This window comes from Copadichromis virginalis, linkage group LG2, assembly GCF_057382275.1.
Source record: "Copadichromis virginalis isolate Kocher_CV1m ecotype Utaka linkage group LG2, C_Virginalis_male_GT1.1, whole genome shotgun sequence".
Classification (NCBI taxonomy): Eukaryota; Metazoa; Chordata; class Actinopteri; order Cichliformes; family Cichlidae; genus Copadichromis; species Copadichromis virginalis.
Window position 1 is genome coordinate 36,442,337 of NC_140619.1, and position 22,981 is coordinate 36,465,317.

General features: G+C 40.8%; 3 protein-coding genes and 1 non-coding gene across 5 annotated transcripts in view; 3 read left to right on the forward strand and 1 right to left on the reverse strand.

Annotated features, from left to right (window-relative positions):
• The first annotated feature begins 5,076 nt into the window (after positions 1 to 5,076).
• Positions 5,077 to 12,434, forward strand: nkrf (NFKB repressing factor). The gene is made up of 3 exons (XM_085433523.1): positions 5,077 to 5,450; positions 6,753 to 6,877; positions 8,770 to 12,434. The coding sequence occupies exons 2-3, from the start codon at positions 6,787 to 6,789 to the stop codon at positions 11,076 to 11,078; spliced, it is 2,400 nt and encodes a 799-aa protein (XP_085289649.1). The 5' UTR covers positions 5,077 to 5,450; positions 6,753 to 6,786; the 3' UTR covers positions 11,079 to 12,434.
• On the reverse strand, positions 11,868 to 15,476 carry ube2a (ubiquitin-conjugating enzyme E2A (RAD6 homolog)). The gene is made up of 6 exons (XM_085433527.1): positions 15,224 to 15,476; positions 13,738 to 13,818; positions 13,611 to 13,636; positions 13,158 to 13,247; positions 12,972 to 13,060; positions 11,868 to 12,868 (listed from the first exon to the last, which is right to left on the reverse strand). Exons 1-6 carry the CDS (start codon positions 15,265 to 15,267, stop codon positions 12,740 to 12,742), a joined length of 459 nt encoding a protein of 152 aa, XP_085289653.1. The 5' UTR covers positions 15,268 to 15,476; the 3' UTR covers positions 11,868 to 12,739.
• Positions 15,477 to 16,078: 602 nt separating this feature from the next.
• trnae-uuc (transfer RNA glutamic acid (anticodon UUC)) lies at positions 16,079 to 16,150 on the forward strand. The gene has a single exon. It is a non-coding gene; the product is annotated as a tRNA-Glu (tRNA).
• Positions 16,151 to 16,340: 190 nt separating this feature from the next.
• elf1 (E74-like ETS transcription factor 1) overlaps positions 16,341 to 22,981 on the forward strand; it is a 39,194-nt gene continuing 32,553 nt past the window's right edge. The window contains exon 1 of one of the 2 annotated variants that reach the window (XM_085433546.1): positions 16,341 to 16,906. The gene's annotated coding sequence lies outside the window, so the exon portion shown is untranslated. The other variant, XM_085433539.1, reaches the window with a different exon arrangement.

Consider the following 22,981-nt stretch of genomic DNA (forward strand, 5'->3'; position numbering starts at 1 on the left):
TGACGCTTCTGTCTGTCATTTTCAACAGTGGCTCTAAAACTGATGCGATTAGCGCTGGCTGTCGCCTCGCAGTAAGACGGTGCTAGGTTCAAATCCAGCGCAGGGTCTTTCGTTGTAGAATGTAAATGTTCTCTCAGAGTTTTTTACATGGACTTAGGTTCATTGGTGATTCTAAATTGACTCGTCTCTAAGTGTTAGCTCTGTGACAGATTGATCACCTGACCAGGGTCTACCTCGCCTCTCGTCCCGTGACAGCTGGAGTAGGCTCCAGCCCTCTCTGTGACTCCTATTTGGATAACTGGAAGGAAATGGATAGATGGTTCTCAATCTGTGAGGCACAGACAAGTAGAGGAAAAAAAAAAAAAGAAATTAAAATGAATGAAGGTTTTTTTTTTAAGGGAAAGTAAAATTGCACAATTTATTTAAACATATTTACTTATAAATGAATGAAACTAAACTACATCTTAGATGCCTTTTTAAGACAAATAACTGATACAAACTGGGTTTTGTGACATTAATGGTTTTTGTCTTTGTTATTTTCACTTTCTTTGATGACCACAGTCAAATCCTAAAGTTGTCTCTCTTCATAGGGTTCATCTGCTTCGAAGTCTTTCTCTGGATTTATTATATATATTTACGAGAGATATGTGGACAGAAATGTTCGATTTTAATTAAAGAAAACTTACATAGATGCAAAAACTAAGCCTAACTATTAGAGACAAATCTTTTTGCAAAGAATTGTTTCATTTATAAATTCTAAAACTGCTGTTAAACATATCTACTGTAACATTCCCAGGGCTATTATCAGGCCCTACATACACAATGATAGCAAATTATAATGTCACATTGTAAAATACTGGATGGAAGAATATAATTCAGAGGAAAATATTGCACTTTTCCCTGGTTTGCCTCACTTTATGACTTGTATTTATCAGCTACAGTTACCAATAGCTTTGCATATATAAGATGTTGTTATCACTGGTTGATTAGACCTCTATATTTAGTTGGGTGGAGCTTTGGTGGAAATGACATAAGCTAAATAAATTTAATGTCCCAAGACTTAACGTAATGGTAATACCCACTCTTACAGATGGAGAAGTTGTTCTGTCCCACTTTGTCCTGAAGGAGGCAGTGTAAGCAAAGATGTGCACATATAAAGAAAGAAAGAACCAGTATGTTTATTACTGATTATACTATGGATTAAATTATTTAATCTTTTTAAAATAGTTGACCACCTGCAGCATTGAATTGCTGCTCATTCCAGCTCACTACCTGCAAAACTGTGCTTTCTAAGGTCCTCCAAATCTGGAGATGACATGACAAAACCAACATGGAATGAGCCAACTACATTACAGTCTTAAGTTTTCAAGTTCATATTGGTCTTGCAGTTCTCGGAGAGGTGTGCCATCAACCCCAAATTCATTCTGCAACATAACAACAAATGAAAAATGCAACCGGAGTCAGAAAGAACTGTTTTCAGTATCAAGCAAAACAGGACTGGTTCATACAGTCTGACACAGAGCCACAGAGATCATGTCTGCATAATGGAGTCCATCCAGGATAATGTGAAGAGACAGAGGAGACAAGACAGACTAACTCCAGAGAAAAGGCAAGTATAACTTCCTGTCAAGTACCTAAAGTTTGACTGCCTGCTATTGGTTGGACTTTATAAATTATTCATTTTGCACAATACTATAAATGTATTTTTTGCAATACTTATGTTTATCTATATGTCTAACATGGTGAATTTGGTTTTGCTTGTATCAACTGAACTATCTGAATGAAGAAGAGAGAATATTTATTCCCTCCCTGAATATTAAAAAATGTTTTAACTAGAAGACGTACAAAACTACAATTTCTATATAATACTCCTACTTACATAAATATGAAAAACACTAAAATTCTCATATTATTATTCTCATATTGACTTATAATTACACACTTAGTCTTAACTATCAGTGGACAAAACAACATTAAAACCACACAGATAAAGCGAACAACGATAAATTAAGTCGGTGACACTCCTCGATGGCAGCTGTCTCCCTCGGGAGCAGCAAACACCCTGCAACACAGGAATAAAACCTGTGTAGCAGCTCCAAGAACAGGAGAAAGAGTCCAAAGTTTTGGCCAAGCTTAAAACTATGCACATCCTTATTTTATTCAGCGTCTTTGGTATAGTCAAGAATCCAGCAGAATCCTCCAAGAATCCAGCAGAATCCTACTATTTTCCCTTACAATCCTTTGTTTTTAGCACTGATTCATTGATCACACACATGAAATTTATGACATAAACATTAGACCCAAACACTGATAGAAAGTCCACTGATATTTATTTCTTCCATGGTGCACACAGGTAAGTCAGTCCATCACACCTCACTGCTTTGTTGATCCTGGGATTGGTTGATGGCTGAAGCTCAAACAGGAAGAGTACATTGAGCATTCTCTCTCTCCCCTTAAGCAACAAAGCAGAGCTGAGACTTTGCTCCCTTACCTGGGATCACTTGTCTTGATTTGCAGAAGTTGGCAATTCTCAATTTTGTCTTGAAGGTAGGGAAAAACTTGTGTGTGAGTGTGGGCTGTATACTAATATGCGTGCTGTAGGTGGTACTGTCATCTTCAAGCGTCAGATGAGTCAGAGTAGCTGCACATCTCTCTTTTGCCTTCCCAGCAGCCTCAGTCCACATTTCCATACTTGTCGTTAGCATGGTTGTCCCTGCTGAGGCACAATGTCCCCTCTAATGGGACTTGAAACAGCTCTCTGGTTCACATCATCCCGTTCTGGAGCCACCTCTTCCTCCAGCAGCAGCTTGATATGTAGTTGCAGTCAGGGGTGTGGGCCCAGATGCTGTAGCATCTAATGATAGACTGGTAAATGGTTCGCTCTTGTCCTTTGTCTTCTTCTGTAGGGCTCTGAGGAGATTGTCAGCATGACCTTGCACAGGGCTGTTGTGGCCTCCATGTGCGCCTCACTGTCACAATCATCCCATTCGTGATGTCTGCTGAAGTCTGATCCTAGATGCTTCTAGAAGTTTATAGTTTGTTCCCCAGTCATGACTCCTGGCTTCTTTAATATGAGCTTCTGATCACAGTCAAAAGATTAATAGGGGCTGTACATTGGTGCTTGTCACTTAAACTGTGGGCATTTAAGGGACATATTGGGTGTAGCTGTCGGGTGTACTTTACTGTGGTAGAAAACTCTGCTGTGGAGGCGATCATGCTTTCTGATGAGTCAGCTTGTGGATATGAAACCTCCGGTGGCAGGCTGTGGTTGATAATGAATCACTGGAAGAGTCTGCAGGCACTGTGCGCTCCTCGTCATCTCTGCTAAATGGTGGGGGTGGAGGTGGAGTAGGTGTAGCCATTGAAGAGCCAGAGTCAGGGTCATGGTCCATTCTAATAGACTGAGGCTCTAACGAGAGATACAGACAAGAACTTTCTCTGACAAAGCTTCTCATACTTCCACATATTTAATGCTTTCAGGTGATTTTGTACATGTTTTTTCTCTTGTATTCTATCTCTTGACTTTCTGTCCTTGCAGAAATCCAGAATGTTTTATCCAAACACAAAAAGCCCTGATCACTATCCTATTCACATAAACCACATTTGGAGACAATCCAACTCTTGATTGGTATTTTTCTTTATCAGACTTGTTTCCCACGCTCACAAATGTCCAGTTTTGTCTATTTGACGGGCCTGATCTCTATTCTAGAGGCAATCATCACCACAAATCCAAAGTGTTTTTCACCATAATTTGATGGACAGTCAATTCAGCAAGGAGGAGCCGGTCTTCAATTACTCTCTTTCTTTGAAAAATATTCCCAGTGTTCCTGGAACACAGCATTTACTCATCCCTGAAATCACCTTTTGACCAGATGTGAACACAGAGAAACAATTGTTTTCCTGTTTCGTCCCCCTAAATTCTAACAGTTTATTTCAGATCTCTCGCCATTTGAGGACAATGTGCTCCATTCCTAGAAATCCCCATGGAGATGGTCTGGGGTCCAAATAGTCAGGCTCTCCATCTCTCAAATACATGAGGTTAGAGGATGGAAAGCCTTCTTTCAAGATCAGTAAAAGCCAAGAGATCCCACCTCTGACACCAACCAAGCTCATTCTGGAAATCTGAAAGAAACTGAGACACACACAACCAGGTTGTCCTAAGTTGCATTTACCTTTGCAAAGAGATCAAACAGTAACAAGAAAAACAAAACAACAACAAAACATCGCGGCAGTCTGTATGACATTTGACAAAAACAAATGTATTAACACTGTGTATTAAAAAGTAATTTGTACATCAACATAGTGATCAAACTTTGAATCAAAGATTTCAAATTTAGACTCATAAATCCCTGTTCGAGGTTTTCAGACCAGTTCTTGTGTCATTTCCCTGTTTCACTTAGCAGACCGATCATCTGATGCATTAAATCATTACTTATTATTAATCTCTGTCTTCCTCCCGACTCCCAACCAGCTGTGGGAGATAACTGTCTGTCCCTGAGCCTGGTTCTGTGGGAGGTTAAAAGGATGCTTTTCCTTCCCAGTGTTGCCATGTGCTTGCTCATAGAAGGTCATTTGAGGCTGGGGGTTTTCTATTACAATATAAAGCACCTTAAGGTGATACATTAAATTAAATTGGAAGTCTCTCAGTTCCTGCGTGACTTTCAGATACTATTGATTATTCATTATTTTCCTTCCCAAAGGCCTTCTACTTGTTATTTGTCTTATACTAATTGTCCACTTTCCAGCCAAGTTTTCAGCTAATAAGTCTTTGGGAATCACCTTGTTTCTGCAAAACTACTAGTATAGGTAGCCTATGTCATAATGTTACATTTGACACTTCTGTAGATTAAACTAAATAAATGTAAACAAATCAAATGTTTTCTTCAGCCTGGTGAACTATTGCTTTTGAACACCATAAAAATTCCAAGAAAGTCTGGATCACTGGAAGCAAAATACAAAGAAATGAGAGGAGGCTCAAGACTGTGGCAAAGCACTGCAAACACAAACCACGAGAGCCTGTTTTGTACGCTACATGTGCTCTCTAATAATCAAACGCAATGCATTCTGGGGCAGTGCGGTGACAGACGCCATGATTTTGCTGTAGCTGGACCAGAAAATGGATGCTTCCTGCTAGCTGAATGGGTAGCTGTAGCTGCAAGCTGGTTTTTTGTAACATTTTCAACTACAGTTTTTCAGGAAAGAGTTAGTAAGAGAACAGACCTACCAGACGGTTTCTTCTTTGGTCTGTTTTGATCCTTTCACTGTTATCAAAGAGTGTGATCAAGTTTTTGATGCGGGGCTGGGTTAGCTGGAAGCTACAGAATCAGTTAGCGGGCTAATGCTAGCACGATAATAATAATTGCTGGTTGATCGTAAGAATAAATGCGCTGTTTCCAGTTCAGTTAAAAGACAAGTGTACATGTAGATGGGATCAAAGGCTACACCTTAAGGTAAGAGCACTACACTGATATCTAACGAGAAACTTAAATGTTGATAAATGTGTTTAGCTTGTCCAACGTGTTTGCTTGTGAGGGATGGACCCTGCATAGGATGGAAGCTGTCGGTGTACTGCGTCACTATGTCGAGGCGATTGTGATGGCATGAAATCCAGCTGTTTTCTCACACTTTAACATCCATAATAGGCTTAAAATATAAATTTCGGTATTTTAACATTTTGCCCATTCACGGATTTTGTATTTTAGACTCTACGTGTTGCTGGGAGACCGTTTTCTCTGCTAACCGCATGGAGTGTGAATGAACGCGTTACCTCCAGCTATTTGTGTCTGTGGAGCTACAGAAAGCATGTGATAGGGCGCGAGGAGAGAAGCTGTGGTACTGTGAGAGAAAGTCAGGAGTGACAGAGAAGTGTGTGAGAATGGTGCAGGACATGTATGAGGACAGTGAGACAGGGATCTTCTCTAAACCCCTTCATGGTTACAGTGATGGTGGGCAGGTTAACAGATGAGGCCAGGCTGGATAAGGTGTTCACAGATGACATTGTTATCTTTAGGGACCGAGTGGAGGAAAGTTTGGGGATGTGGAGGTATGGACTGATGAGAAGTGAAAGTCAGCAGAAGCATCACGTGTGTAAATGAGAAGAAGACAGTGAAGATACAAGGAGTAGAGGTTGTGAAAGCAAACAAGCTTTAATACTTAGGCCAACCACCCACATGGACAGTGCACAAGAGAGGTGAAGAAAAGAGTGCAGACAGACTGGAGAGGGTAGAGATGAGTGGCAGAAGGATAGTAAGAAGAGTGAAAGGCAAGGTTTACAAGATGGTAGTGAGAGCTGCTGTGATGTATGGTTCAGGACGCTGGAACTGGCAGGAAGACAGGATTCGGAGCTGGAGGTGGAAGTGCTGAAAATGCTAAGATTTTCACTAGGAGGGACCAGGATGCGCACGATTACAAATGAGTATATCAGAGGACAGCTTGGGCTGAGCGATTTGGAGGCAGCGTTAGAGAGGCAAGTCTGGGATGGCTTGAAAATGAGCAGAGGTGGGATAGTGGATATATTGGATACAGGATGTTAAATATGGGGCTGCCAGGCAGGAGGATAAGAGAAAGGAGGAGGACATGTAGAAGGTTGTTGTGACGGAGGAGGATGGCAGGTATAGTGTGAGATGAAGGTAGATGATCCACTGTGGTGACCCCTTAATGCAGCAAGAAAAAGATGACCTCTGGTTCTTTATGCTGAAACTGTAACACGTACATTTGCCTAATCTGTCTGAAATCCTTGGCCCCATTAACAGGTATGGCCTGGATTTGACTTGGACGGTGCTGGTTATGGCAGAAGGGACGGACACTGGCGAGATGCCCTCCTTTGAGCCAAGTCCCAGTTCTGAAGCAAAAAAGAGACATATTTCTTCTGATGGCAGTGAGTGTTTATCTGGGTTGCTGTCATTTTCTGTTTCTGTTTTAACATGCCAAAGTTACTCCGGGACATCAGCGGAACTTAAATTCATAGTTTTCCCCAGGATGTGATCATCAGATACAGCAAGTTTTCTGTGTTTGATAGCAACATGATCTTAAAAACAGGAACAAAGACAGTGTCAAGTTTTGTTCATCAACAAGACCAAACCAAGCTGCTATAATGCACAGTCAAAACGTTTGATGAGAAAGTAAAATAAATGTAATATTGCTACTAATTTAAGATTTATTCTGTATCTTCCCATCATCCAACTCTAGCAAAATGGCCTCACTATGGACATGACAGTCTGTCAGTGCAAGCCTACTCAGTCCTTTATAATAGGGCTCTCATAGCTGTGCACTGGCCCCATGCAGATCCTAAGTTTTCACAGTTTATATTTACCGGGGGAAACTGGTCTGTGCGCCATTCTTGTTTAGGCTATTATTGGGCCCTTTAGATCGCCGCATAGGAGACAAAAGAGCTGAAGTAAAATTTGTAGGTTGCACACACATAATCCTTCACTCTGCATAGCCCAATACCCACTCAGGTGGACACAAATGTGGCATTGTGAATCCCACATAGGTCATCAGGATATGTTTCCAAGCACCACTCAGCACTGACAATAGTTAATAATATATATATAATAATTAGTTTAGATATTTTCTTTATTTTCTTCATCTCATATGTCATTGTACTGAATTTGAGCAAACCTTAAGCTTGATGCAGACTACTTTTAACAATTATCCACCTCACATCATAACTGACTGAGGTGCCTCTTCATATTAATATTATTTCATTATTAATGGCACTCTGCCAATGGCTGGCAGTGAATGAGTTAATACCAGTTTACAGGTTGTTATCTTTGCTATTATTAGTTTGAATACATTACAGTTAAGCTCTAATTTAATTTAGCCTTTTGTTTATTTTCCACTGCACTACAGTGGCAGCCTCAGTGGTTCAGCTAGCACTGACTTTTACAGACTTCTTACAACTAACAATAATGAATTGAATAATAAGATCACTCTAATTTCATAGTGTTCCTGTATCCAATCATCGACATTGAAGTGCGCACACATCCAAAATTCAGGACAGTAGGACCTGCTGTTATTAATTGTGTTTAATAGTAATAATAAGAAAATGTACACACAGTTGCACAGCTGCTAGCACTACTGTTTAGATAAATGCAAAGTTCAGCAGTTGAACACACAGCTTATGTGCTGACAGAAAAGATTAAATATACGTCTCCATATACCAGGGAATAGCAGAGGAAGCCTGAGTCAGAGGTGTGTTTTAACGCTTCAGGTTTCAGCGACATTGCAGCTCTCTATTTTGAAAGTATAAAGACAGTTCTGTGTTGCTGTTGTTGTTGTTTACAGACCAGGGATGCAATAGGTGTATGTCGATATCCTGCAATGACACTATCTGTAAATAAGGTGCTAGTGGGGTTTTTTTTCCTTTAATTTTTATCATTTAGTTTTGAAGATGCAGACAGACATGTAGTCAGATCACACAGCACTATTCAGCATACATCTGACATGCACATGTAAAAATCCATTATGAAAAATGTTGGCATTTGTTTTAAAAGGCCAAATCATTTGGTGAAATCATTAGCTAAATGTAGAGTGTCAAAACTACAGTTAGTCTGAAAAGCTAATATGGCTCAGCTCCTCACACCATTAACATGTTGTGCACTACCTCTTCATATGTTTCTGAACCTGACGATAAATGCCACTGTAATAAAAATAAGTTAGCTCTCTGTTTTATAAAAGATGTCTTTATTACTTTTTTTGTAAACATCTGTGATTATATGGGTCCCTTTTGTTTTTCCTTAATTGCTTACTTGTGTCATTTTATTGCAGGAGAGGAGCCCATGAGAAAAATGCCTTTGACAAAATTTGGTTCCAGACCTCGATTTGAGCCTGTGCACTTCGTAAGCGGCGGGAGCAGTGGAGGAACCTACACTGATGAGAAGGAGAACGATAAGGAGCGCAGGAGGAGCGAGCTGTACAGTCCGAGGGACTCTGAACACTTTTCGTACAATAGCAGCAGCAGAGCACAGGGATCCTCCTCAATGAGGCCCGCTTTTGACAGAGTGCCAGCATACACATCTGACTCCTGGGGTTCCCACAGGGACAGAGAAAGAGACAGAGACATTTCTTCAGGTAGTGGGTTGGGTTATGGAAGTCGTGGGTCGTCGTCAAACTTCTTGGCAAAAACACAGCAGGAGTACACAGCAAAATATGAAGCCCAAAACTTTCGGAGTTCAGACTCTTACTCTCAGCCGCCCAGGTACAATGGGTACGGGGGAGGGGGGCGATCAGGAGGCTGGGATTCGGGACGTCAGGGTTTGGGCTACAGCCATCAAGACAGGCCGTCATCGAGCAGGCTGTTCAGCAGAGTCTACAATAGCCCGGGGAGGAGCAGTCCTAATGTTTCTCAGTTGGGCTCTTCATTGCAGCCTCTTCCAATATCTCAGCCAACATTAGATGAGAAGCAAAGGCTGATTGCCAATGTAGCATCTGCACTGGCTGTTGCTTTTAGGGACCCTATGTACATGACTGGAAGTGACTCACCAAACTATAATTTCATGTTGAGCCGTAGCATCCAGGCCTGCAAAACCAACCCTGAGTATATTTATGTGAGCCTGAAGGATATTCCTCAGGCTGATCTACCAAAGAACAAGAAAGTACCGACAGACGGCTACGCCTGTGAACTGAGATGCCAGGGTGTGTATCTCGCTACTGGATACTCCGGAAGTAAAAACGGGGCAAGAGACAGAGCCTCTGAGCAGGCTGTAAAACTTTTCCTGAAACCAGTCGAGGTTCGTGTCGTGCAGCGTAAATTCAGACACACTGTAGTTAATGACATGGTTGTGTGCCAGCTACACAGCCCAACACCAGCATTTTTGCCTGCACTCCGCAACCCGGAAGATAAGCCGACACCTAGCTCCAAGGGCCAGTACGAGCCTGACAAGCATAAGCACTGGACAGAGTTTGTGGTGTTGGACAATGCTCACGACGCTATCTGCATACTGAACAACTCTGCAGCTTTTAATCGCATGAAGATAGACTATAAATTTGATCTGCTGCCCAACAGCAGTAAATGGCTGTGCAGCGTTTTCCTGCAGGGCGAGCTGGTGGCACAGGCGATGGGCACCAAAAAGAGCTCTAAGCACGCAGCAGCGCAGGAGGCGGTCAGAAAACTTCGCCTGAACCAAGCGCAACAGCAGCAGCAGCAGATGCAGCATCAGATGCAGCATCAGATGCAGCAGCAGATGCAGCAGCAGGTGCAGCAGCAGATGCAGCAGCAACGTCAACCGCAGTCTCAGTACTCCAGAGGAAATATTCAGTCAGATTTTGGTGGACGATTCGGGCAACAAGGTGGCAAAAAGAAGCTGAGCGAGCTGGTTATCCTGGAAAACTCTGACAATGCAATCTGCATTATTAATGATACCGCTCAGTTTAATAAAGTGACTGCTGACTACAAGTTTACAGTTCTGCCCGATCATCGCTGGAAGTGTGAAGTTTACTTAGAAGGACAGTATGTCGCAGCAGGAATTGGGCCAAAGAAAATAGTGAAGCACATTGCAGCGATGGAGGCTTTAGTCACACTGAGACAGACGCAGGCTGTGGTCAAATCCAACTTAAGAAAGGAGGGTCACAGTGACGCCATATCACGTTCTCAGATCATGGGTCGCTCAGGCGAAGAGGCCACGAGGCAGGAGATAAAGGAAGACAACATTGGAAACCAGCTGCTCCGGAAGATGGGCTGGAAAGGAGGCGGTCTGGGCCGCGACGGGGATGGAATTGCAGAGCCAATCAGAGTGAAGGAACAGTTCTCGAGAGAGGGTTTGGGTATGGACACGGATAAAACCGCAAATCAGCTCAGCAAGCGCGACATCGAGGACATCATTCGGAGCTACGCCAGTTCAGACCGCCAGGACGATCTCCGCTTCTCCACTGACCTCACCAATGACGAACGCAAACAGATCCACCAGATATCCCAGAAATACGGGCTGCGAAGCAAGTCGTACGGACAGGGATGGCAACGCTTCCTCGTCGTCAGCCGCAAAGTACACAAAGACCAGCTCATTGGTCAACTTCTACAGGAAGGACAGGTGGGCCGATATGAGCTTGTGAAACCTCAGACCTCACACGAATTTGCATGATAGGAAAAATCGTATATATTTTTTTTTTAAAGGACGCATTCATCGTCTTGGACTTGAAGGCAAACTGCACTCAAGCGTACCTGCTGTGTTTGTACTATGTTACAAATTTCCAGCACATGTTAATAAATGAGAATCTTTCAGGTATCTCTGGTGGTTTCAGCATTCCTTTGCCATGAACTGTATTTTAGCTCTAACAGGGGCTGTAGGATGGATTTTGTCTTTTTGTCTCTCCTGCTTTTCCACATGAGCTTGTGGTCAGTGCATTGTGCTATCATCTCCTAATGACGCTCCTGTTAATGCAATTCTTTCCAGTTTAAAAAAAACACATTTAGGCTTTTGTCACCTTTTGTTTTGTTCTGTGACTATTTAAGAAACCTGGCAGAATATGCAGCTTTTCTCACTGCTTGTTTGTGAACATTGGTAGACAGTTAACTCATCAAAGACAAGGATTATAACGGCATTAACATCAAACTGTAGCTAGGTGCTCATACCAGTCCCACTGTAGTAATAAGGCATCTATTCAGCAATACCTGCAATGTTGTTTGCTATTTCAGAACATGGAGATCATTTTACAAGTACAAGAGCTGCATCCATGAGCAGAAAATCTTCACATTGTAAGCTGTGATCTTTGTTAATGTCAGATGTGTTGGTTTATGTGAGTACAGTCAACGTGTCTGCTTGTTTTCACAGCTGTAATGACTGAATAAATTAAAACTGAGAATCATCAAAGAGGCTGAAATTAATTCAAATATTTTGTTCATCTGGGTTAAGAAACAAGTAGCAAACAAATGGTGTATATTTATTTTTATTTACAAGAAAATGTACAGTTTGTTACATGGGTTACCGGTGCAAAGGTTTATAATCTGAAAATGGACACCATCCTGTTTAAAACAGTGTAATCAGCTTTTCATGGCAGCTGATTTCCAAGATTGTAAAATAGCATAGAAATGTTTACACAGCTTTAAAAAGTCAGCATTATGAAACCAAGTTAAGTGCTTGGACAGGGTACGAAATATCCTTTCTCTGTATTGAAGAGGGACATTTGTGTTTAGATTATTTTCCTTTTAAATCAAAGGCATGGCTTTACAAGAAAAGCTGAGAGAGAAAATGACCCCCAAAAGGCATCTGCTGAGTTGTTAGAGGGATAGATGTCTATGCCAGGTTAATTTTCAATCCCTCTTAAAGGCTTTTGACAGGCAGAGACAAAACCAAGAAGAGTGAGCCCCAAAACACCCAAGAACAGCTTTGCTTTTTGTAAATATGAACTGCCAGTATCTACACAGCAAACCACACAGCAAGCACATCTAAGTATCTGTCGCCCTATCATCCGACCACATTACTTCATGTATGAATAAATGGGTAGAAAAGTGACGGCTGAGAGAAGAGAGAAACAAAACGTTGGGGCATGTAGCAAGTAACCCGGATATAACAAGGTACATTAACTTTTACCAAACATACGCTATTGCCCAACAACAGCATTCAGCAGGAGTGAATGCCACAACACAACGGCATACAAACTTTGCAACAGTTAGGGGGACAAATATACCAAAGGATTTTATTAAGATGTGTCATTTCATTTTGGTGAGATCGGTCAATTTTCTTGATCAGTGTTTTCTTGTTTCTGGGCTGGACACTGTTCATACTCCCAACGACAACGGGGGTCAACAGTCACGCCAACTCTGTTCAACAATAGCAGAAACCCTTTTCTCGTACTCCCGTTTGTTTTCCTGGTAGAGCTGGGCTGCTTGGCTGTTGGCAGGACTGTTTGGGTTTGGCTCATCCAGTAAAGACTTTAAATACACAACAGAGAATGCCTGTGGGTTAGGTTTCTAATAACATTTTATGGCGTAAGAGTCAGAGCTGCGTACTCATTACTGTAAGGCGGCAGGATACCTGTATTGAAGTTAAGATTGAAGACACATCATAGGTTGGACTCCAACGATTCTGAAGAATATCTAAGCATATGCTGCCGTCTGCATACACTGCAAAAGAGCATTGAAGACCACACAATGTTAAAACTTTAGGGCGTGATTATTTTAACATCAATAAATATCTCAAACTCAGTATGTTGGTAGATACCATTTGGATGAAACATTTTGGAGACAAATCTCACTGTCGGAGGTTTATTTGGATATTCCTCTGTGAATTCAATGGTAAGTTTGAAGGTTCCTGAGAGAGAGAAGGAACGGCACAACGTGAATTAAATTACAGAATTGTTTGGATATAGAGTACCATGTATATTGATGGTGATTGACAGTGTCTTCTCTGCCGTTATTAATGTTTTTCAAATATTAAAAAGTTTAAGATTAATAAATACATTAATCAATGCATAACGATAAGCAGTTGTTGCTTTCTGGCCAAAAACAAAAAAAAATTCTTCCACTAAAATATACTCAAAACTGTACCAATCGATATGATCCAACTACGAAAGCTCTATGCTTAACAGTCATCATGGTTTATTGCTGAGTTAATGTCAGGTCAGCGTTGGGAAGATGCATTATGTGGATGCAAAGGGCTTTATGGACATCTTACCATCTTCAAAAGGTGTTCCCTCAGGTCTACAAAAGAGGAAACAGTAAAGGGGATAAATCACCTGCAAAAACGCACTTTTCAAAACAGCCACAAAAAGTCTGATATAGCTTTTATTAGAGCAACTTACCCAAAAATGACAGCATTCCATACCATGATATTGTTTTCTGATGGGGCTCCACTAACTCCAGCTGGAGGGTCCTCTTGCAGCCTGACAGATAAAATGGACACACAGTTATATCACAGGTAAAGAAAATGACTGAAACAGTCAGTTGTCAAAGTCTTTACTATTATTACCTCTTAGGCTGGTCATTAGGGCAGGCGAGTTACGTATTTAAAACTGAAAATGAACCTCCTAATGTATTAATCCTAAAAGGACTCTGACACTACATGATTTTATCTGTTCTGATTTTATCTGTTTTGATTTTATATACTGTTTTGTTTGTTTGTTAATTAGTTAGTTAGTTTATTTGCTTGTTTTAATCCATTTTAAATCATGCTTTTTATTTGTTCTTGTTTCTAATGTCTCTGTAAAGCACTTTGAATCACCTTGTTGTTGAATTGTGCTATACAAATAAACTTGCCTTGCCAAACTTGCCTTACATATTTACCAATAACATACACTTAGTGCTTGGCAATTATATATATATATATATATTATTCCACTATTTTCCGTTTCATTGTGTTTCTTCTTTTGTGTAGCTTTACCTTAATGAGATATTTTACAGAGCTACTCGGCTTTATTTAAGCCATGTTTTTATGATGATGTTTAATGTTTCTGCCTGCAGTAAGACAGAAACTTAAAACTTTTCAGAGTAATGTTTTGAGGCAAAAGACAAAAAGAGAGTCCTTTTAAAAACACATCTGACGGGCCATTACAACCACTACCTGTCTGATTTAACCAGTTCAAGTTCATCCTATTAGTCACGCTCTTGAAGTATGCTGAAATACTATAAATATCGTGTTACAGTGGCCCAGAAGAGATTAGATTTTGGACCTTGTGACCACCAGTACTGTGTGGTTGGAACATACTGTGCAGGTTTTTAGTGGCTGCATAGCAGATGGTTTCTGATCTTCGGGTTCAGGTAGCCCTCTGTCAAGGCCCACGGATAGAAGGTCTCCCAGATCAGTGTGTATATGAACAGTTTATCTAAACGTTTCACCTGGATTTGAAGGGCCACCTGGCTACTCGCTTTGACTACAACCTTAATTACAAGTTAGAAGCACATCCAACTGAAATCATATTGAAATATTGCTGTTTACAGTTTAGGCTAAATGTTCGGTGATCGTCTCAGTTAGTACTACGACACCTAAAATAAGCCGGGACTCTTAAGTTGCACTACCTGAACGTTACTACTCCCGGATGCCTTGCTAACACCGGTGTCAGCGCCCCGGCGTAATTATCTTTACAGATCAGTAGCTTACCAGTCAAACATTCGTTAGTACTACCCGAATCTTCACCCACTTATGATCATCTCGTGTTTGTAAGACCCTGAATTTTATTGTTGTTGTTTAATAGCGGTGTTGTAGTTTTGATTGCCGTTTGGGCTAACGCTAACAAGCTAGCGGCAGGAGGCTAACCTTAGCTACTTCTCTGTTGTTTTCCTTTCGCTTACCGTTTAAAATCTCTCATTAAACGTCGTCTTGCTGGAGTTGACATCTTGATTAAATGGAAACCCAAATCGTTAACAAATACCTAAGCGGGTCAAACGTGATGAAATGCGTGTTCTTTTTTTAATCGGTATATTATTTTAACTCTTAGCTGGCTAAGCTAAACGATTTGCGGCTAGTTTGTCAAATATTTGGCTGCCCCTCGCCAGTATAACGACTGTACCAAATACCCAAAAGGGAGACCTCACGCCGCTTGCGTTGAAATTAGTAAACTGTACAATCACATAAAGCCAAATTAAAAAGTGGATACAGAATAAAACTTTTGGATGTTCCTGTACTTGTACGAATATATTGAAGCTCGGTTTTACTATCGCTAGAGCGTTTTTATGTAGGTTGGTGGAACCCGTCTCTACACTTGAACTATCCCAGCAAAAATTACGTCATATGTTTGCACCCACATTAGTTGATTAGGACGCGCTAACGCCTCATAAATGGGCCTATCTTCTGTTTGTCGTCCTGTTCAGTACTGACTTTATTAATTTACTGATCTATTCGATGCATACCCAGTTAGCTCTGTTACTTTAGGTGTAACCCGTGCCTAAGACATTGAGATTTAATGTACAATACTTTCCAAACACCACTAGATGGTGCCTAGTTCCCAAGTGTTGTATATAATACGCTACAGCAACCCAAAACAGGATAGCTTTAAACATATGTAAATGATAAATAAACATAAACGTGTAATGTATAACGCGAAACCATAAAAGATTGTAAGGTCAGATAATAATAGCTAACAATCATGATTTAACCAATCTGGAAACCAGTGAAAAAGTAATGTTGCCTCCTGGCAGACATGACTTTCCCATATGGTCTAGCGGTTAGGATTCCTGGTTTTCACCCAGGCGGCCCGGGTTCGACTCCCGGTATGGGAACTGCTGTTTTTGTCTCAAATTCTAGTATTTAGGCTTTTAATGATGATTTGACATTGGCAGTAATACAAGCAATACATAAAACCATTCAGTAATTTTTTTCCTTATTTGATACGTCTGGCACAGCATGCGGTCAATATTTCCAGGGAATCGACCCCGCCCGTCAGGGAGTTTTCGTCAGTTGCTCTCATCTCACAAGGGCTTGGACTTTCCCGGAAGATGCCTGTTCCCACTTTATATCTCCATGACGCCTGTCGTAATATTAACAGAGTACAGGGGAACAAAATCTGCTCAAACTAAACCCCAAGTTTCGCGTGTAACACCGTCATTTTCTCTTTTCTCAACTTAATTTTTAAGTACATTGTGTCTGAAGCTGTGGGTTGTCTGTAAAAATCGCACCTGCGACTTCGTAACGGTATAAGTAAAATTAATTCACTTTTAACGTGTAAATAACTTGAAAAAATCCAACTTTGCTGCGCATGACACACGCAAATGACAATTTTTCATGACGTGTATAAAAATTATGAACCATTTTTTGCCGTTTTTTTAAACTAAGAAACTTTTTTAAAAACGCCTTTTAGCTCTTAAACCGCTTCCGTCTGCTTCGGACTCGCGTACTACTACCACGCTTTGGGAAAACTTTGGTGCCGGGCCAGCTATTTCCCAGGAAAATGTGACTGATAGGAATTCCCCACGCATCAGCCCCCGCCGGAGAAAACCTCGACCTTGTGTCAGCAAGCACACGAAAGCAGCGGGAGGGTAAGCTGACCGGTGACTGTGTGATGATGTAGCTGTAGCACCGTAAAGTCTCCAACTCGCTCCAGGGATGTTTTTCTAACGTCGCCGCTTCTTAAAAAATAAGAGAACAGCTTCTTACTGGCTATACAAAGCCGGGGAATATAATGTACTGATAACTTCTGCTGGGGTAAGTACATCTGGGATTTAAAAGGCATGTTTTACAGTAATTGCTTGTTTTTTTTGTGACTAACAGCGTGGGTGCTAACGTTGAGATCGCCTTAATGTACATTTTTCTTTTTATGGATACAGGAAATAATGTGTTTTGTCACCACATGTAAGCATTTATATACTAAATGCACTCTAAAGAAACACGACTGAACCGATATGATGTACTAGAAGCTGCCACACGACCTGCAGGGCTTTGCTCTGCCTTGCTTTACTACTCCATAGATTTCTGTGACTCCCCTTTGTGTCAGTCAGCTGGCATGTGACTACATGGTGTGATGGTGTGTGTCTGTATGAGTGTGTGAAAAATAGTTCAGATCAGCTATAACAGAAGAGTACCAGGGCACTTTTTCTGTCTCCACTTTTGTTTTACTAGATGAGAGCTTTCATTTTGTCCTCCATTATGAAAAATATAGCCTTGACCCCAGGTCAGCTGCACTAACTATAGGCCTAGAAAGTGTGGAAATTGAGAGTCTGTGCATGACTAGCCAGTTAGAGCAATATTCAAATTGGCATATCTTCTATCTCTGACTGCAATTAAGTGAGATTACAGATGAAATGACTGCTCATTTGAATAATTTTCTAAGCATGAATGTCATTTTTCATGTCTGCAGTCATGGTGAGCTGGTTGTCTTTTTTTGGCCTTTCTGTTACATTAGATCAGAGCTGTTTAAATGTGTATTTTCAACTTCAGCTACGTAATTATGTACAATTTTCACAATTTCCTGAAATGTTCTTGAATAAAATACAAATATATGCTATGAGAAAGTATGTTGTACTGAAACACCCTGAGGTTTCCTCACAGGGGTCTCTCTGTCTCTGCAGGATCAATGAATGTTTACTGATTTACACAAATATAGATCCGGCATGCTTGACAGAAGTGTTGATCAGCCCTATTCTGTAGTGAGTCTAAATGTTTGCCAGATGTTTACATTTTTGCTCTGAGATGCTTGTATCATGGGAACGACAAACACCGTCTGATTGGCCGGCCCTTCGGAGCAGGAGGCCGTGACGCAGAGGGAAGAGGTGGGGGGATTTAAGAGCTTTTAGTCTGACGGCCCCACTAGAGACTGGAACAGCTGGACCCACCAGTCCTTCACCCACCCCTCTCCCCTTTAGACTTCCCATGGTGGGAACACTGGCAGAGAGGCTTGTGGATAATTGGAAACTTCAATCCACTGAAAGCAATTATCCAGAACAAGACTTTCCAAATATACTCCAGTGTGGAGTCTTGTTTGTTTCAAACATGTGCTCCTTGTTTTAGGAACATCTTGCTACGCTGCTGCCCACACTTTGCCCCTTTCCTCTCTGCTTTTCATTGCTTTAATGTTGCATAGGCTTCATCTGTGTGGACTTGAGCACTCTGTGGATAGAGTACTGTGTGGTTTAGGCTAAAGCAGTTCCTGTTAGCCTTCTTATCTTGTGACAGTCATGTCACCATCAGCAGCCTGAGCAGCTGAGGAGTCTGAAGATGACCGAGGACAACAATGGAGAGTCCTTGTGTTTCTTTAAGTGTTGAAGGGCTCCTCAGACATCAGATATGTCTCCTTGCCCAAGATGTACCCGCCTGGCTTAATGGGCTTCTGGATATTGATTTAACTACACAAAAAGAAGAACTGAGCTCTTATCCCATTTAGAAAGCAGCACTCCAGTTTCATAATAAGCTTTCAGAGCAGCCTTGCTGCAGAAAGGGAATATAGTAGCTTTTTTTGGTTGCAAGTTGGTGTATGTGGTAATCTTTGAAAACAAGTCAAATCAAATCAAATCACTTTTTATTGTCACATCACATGTGCAGGCACACTGGCACAGCACATGCGAGTGAAATTCAAACTTCTTGCAAATCTCAGAGATGTTTGAGTATCAAGAGCTAATATGAAGTTCTGTTATCTGGTGCTTTAGTGCCCACACATGCAATTTCAACCTCAATAACTGCGTAATGACTCACAATTTCACATGGCCACCAAATCTGCTCAATGATCCTTGCTTGTAGGTGTAAATTAATGCCTTAGAAATAACCACAAGATGGCAATGTTCATATGCTAAACAAACAATCATATGGGAAGGCTGAAACCTCAAATGACTTGCATAAATGCAGGAACTGACTTGTGAAAAGAGAAACAAAACTGTTGAACTTCCCCCTTTTTTCCACATGTAGAAAAATACCCACGTCTGTCTGTTTTCTGTTAAAGGCTTGCAGGGGAACTGCTGATTGCAAAGTTCCTTAATTGTATGCTACTGTTGAACCAGCCCAAGCCGTTGACACCTGAGTATCACCTTGTCAGACACGTTTGATTGCTAGGCAGCAGGAGCAGCAATGAACCACTGCCATTGGACATGACGTCAGAGAGAAAGGAGAGACAGGGGAAATTCCACCTGTAACCTCGTTCTGCTCTTATGCTGCTTGCCTCACAAGCATGTGACTCGGTCTAGTCATTAGACCTTGGTTTCTTCATGGATCTGCATATTTTTTTTATGACGTAAAGCACTGATAATGACTAGAACTATATTTAGCATGTAAAGGAGGACAACTAGATTGTGTAATACAAGTATCTAGCTGTGATACTTGGAAGTTAGGATGGGTTAGTTTTGTGAATTCTGCCATTCTTTACTGTGAGGCAAGTTTCCTTCCTTGAATCATGAAGCATCATTGTAAAACCTATACCTATGCTTAGCTTATTTGTTAATTATGAAAATGCACATTGGGGCACTAACAAATCCTTTGTGTTTCAGCCAAAACAATACTGTGCACATGTGGTCAACATCAGTAGCAGACAGGTGAATGTAACCACATAGCTAAAGAGATAGATAGACTCACTTGTTACTTCATGATGTGCATCCGTTTAACTGTTTGTTAACACAAAATATCCAATCAGCCAGTCACATGGCAGAAACTCAGGTTTGTATTTACATGCATTTAGGCATGTAGACTAGGGCTGCCACGATTAGTCGAATAGTCACGATTACGTCGACTATCAAAATCGTCGACGACTGATTTAATAGTCGACGCGTCGTTTGAAGCTTTGTAAGATCACAAAAGACGCAGGAATAAGTAGTAGGATTTAAGAGTGTAATAACGGACTGAAACAGAAGATGGCAGCACTGCATGTACAAGGATGCCAGCTGCCGTTAAACCCCGAAGAAGAAGAAGCTGTGTCCCAGAATTCATAGCGCAGCCCAGCTCAGCTTCCAACTGGGTCATAAAATAAACGTTTAACATATTTTCAGGCGAGAATGTAGCTGTGTAAACCTCAAATATCTGCTCAGTTTATCAGGACGCCGCATATTTTCAAAAGCGCTCCGACGTTTTCGGAGACGTCTGTTACCCACTAGCTTAGCCGGGGCTAGGTCACTAGCGCCGTGAGAACACCGGACTCCCGGCAAATCGTTTTCAAACCCACCGCCGTCTTTCGCTACTCAGGTTAAACATGATATATGAGTCACTTAGATAACTTAAAATGTTATTGTTTGGCTTTTTTTAGTATTTTATTTGTTCCTGAGTAAATCAGTTTGTCTGAGATTAAAGTTATAGTTTTTACACAGCTGAATAAACTTCAAGCAGACAGCTGATCATCAGAAGTGTGAGATGCTCGAGAATTTACTCCGGTGTCCTGTTATATTTTAGATAGCAAGGAGTTTATTAAACTTCACCGAGACAATCTGCAAGTTTCATTAAAATTTAATAAACTATCATCTTTTCTTTATTTTTAGTTAGCACAGACCTGAAACACTTAAAGCTGTAAGCTAATGATAGTTATATAAGAGCAGATGCTGCTGGTGCAATAAGCTGTACTTTTACTCCAATGGATGATGATCTGATTAGTCGACTAATCGCAAAAATAATTGGTTACTAGTCGACTATCAAAATAATCGTTTGTGGCAGCCCTAATGTAGACATGGGCAAGATGATCTGCAGCTGAAGTTGAAACCGAGCATCAGAATGGGGAAGAAAAGTGATTTAGTGACTTTGAATGTGGCATGGTTGTTAGTGTTAGATGGGATAGGATGGTCTAGAAGTTCTCTAGGTGACAATGCTTTGTTCTTGTCAGAGGTCAGGGGAGAACGGTCAATTGGACTGATAGGAAGGCAACAGTAACTCAGAAAACGTCTTGTTATAACCATGTATTTGCAAAAAGCAAGCCCAAATTGGAAAATAGAAGATTGGAAAAGTGTTGTCTGGACTGATCAATCTCAATTTCTGATGTAACATTGAGATGGTAGGGTTGCAATTTGGTGTAAACAACATGAATGCATCCTGCCTTGGGGGTACTGGTCAAATTGTATGGAGAATATTTTCTTGGCACACTCTGGGCTACTTAGTGAAAATTGAAGATCAGTTAAAGCCTGCCTGAATATTGTTGGTGAACGTGTCCGTCCCTCTATGACTACAGTGTACCCATTTTCTTATGCGACTAAAGGATAGCACACTGTGGCACAAAGCTCAGATTATCCCAAACTAGTTTCTTGAACATGACAATGAATTCAATGTGCTCAAATGGCCTCTACAGTCACCAGATCACAATCTAATAGAGCACCTTATGATACAAGAGATTCACATCCTGGATTACAGTAACTGTGTGATGCTATCATGTCAACGTGGAACAAACTCTGAGAAATGTTTCCAGCACCTTGTTGGATATATGCCATGAAGAATTAAGGCAGCTCTGAAGGCAAAAGGTGATCGAACTCTAAACAGAGTACTAGCAAGTGCCAGGTCAAAATATTTCTACCGCAAGTTGGCAATAAATCTCCAAATTAGCTTTATTTTTATTTTCTATCTAAAGGGGAGGCTAAGTCTATGCTAATAATAACACAGTAACAACTCTAATGAACTGGGCTAAATGTGCCCCCATAAAGGTTGTTTGTTATCATTGGCTACGTGTCTTTTAAAAACGAGGCCTGTAAAGCATTTATACAGACTAGCTGAAATTATGGGAGGGGAGAGTTATTTGGGTTTATTGGCTTTACTCTGAGGAAAGCTTTGAATCTGGGTGCATCATAAAACTTATATGATTAATTTGTTTGTTATTAAAAAGCATACATTGAAAAATCACATATATTTGTGTATTGGTGTTAATGATTATTGCCTTTTAAAGGCACTATGGGGTTTGGTGCCATAAGACAAAACTACTTCCTCTGTTCATTTCTAGTCCAAACTAAAAGCCTATTTGCACTAACTTTATATTGATCGGGTAGCAAAATTGATCCTCTAATCTGAACCCTAGCAGGAAATTAAATAAGTATATTTCATTACTGTTCCTTTTAAGTAAAAAAATCAAGAGAATATAATGAATTTATATGCAGCTGGGAAAACTAAAACCCTTCAGATGCTAAGAAAATAACATAATTTAATATTTGGCCAGAGCACACAATCCAGTCTCAGTGTATGACTTTGTCTGCGGGGAAAACTGCTGTAGGTTGTTGGCTCTGGCAGCATGTTGACTTCATGAGATTAGTTAACCATATTACTTATATTTTTTATGGTGCCAACTGAGGTCCTTGTAGACCCACAGTGTAGCATGTTGTATCACTGATGTATGTGTAATTACATTAAGGAGTGGCTTAGTTTGTAATGTTCTAGCTTTGACCACACAAAGTAGTTCCTCACAAAAATAGAAACTGGCTTTGTCTGCAACTTTGGCATATAATGCTATTTCATCCTATCATTTTTCATGTCTCTTAGAGCTAACGAGGTACTGTAGTAGCAAGTGCTTCACAGACGCTTTTCATGAGTCAGCTTAGCCAGTGCGGTTTGGATTTAGCTCTGCTCAGAGAGGCCAAATGATCTCCCCTCATTCAACTTTCATTAAATGTAACATACACAAGGAGAGGCACAGCTGACAGAACTTACAGGGTTCTCTGACGGTTCATTAC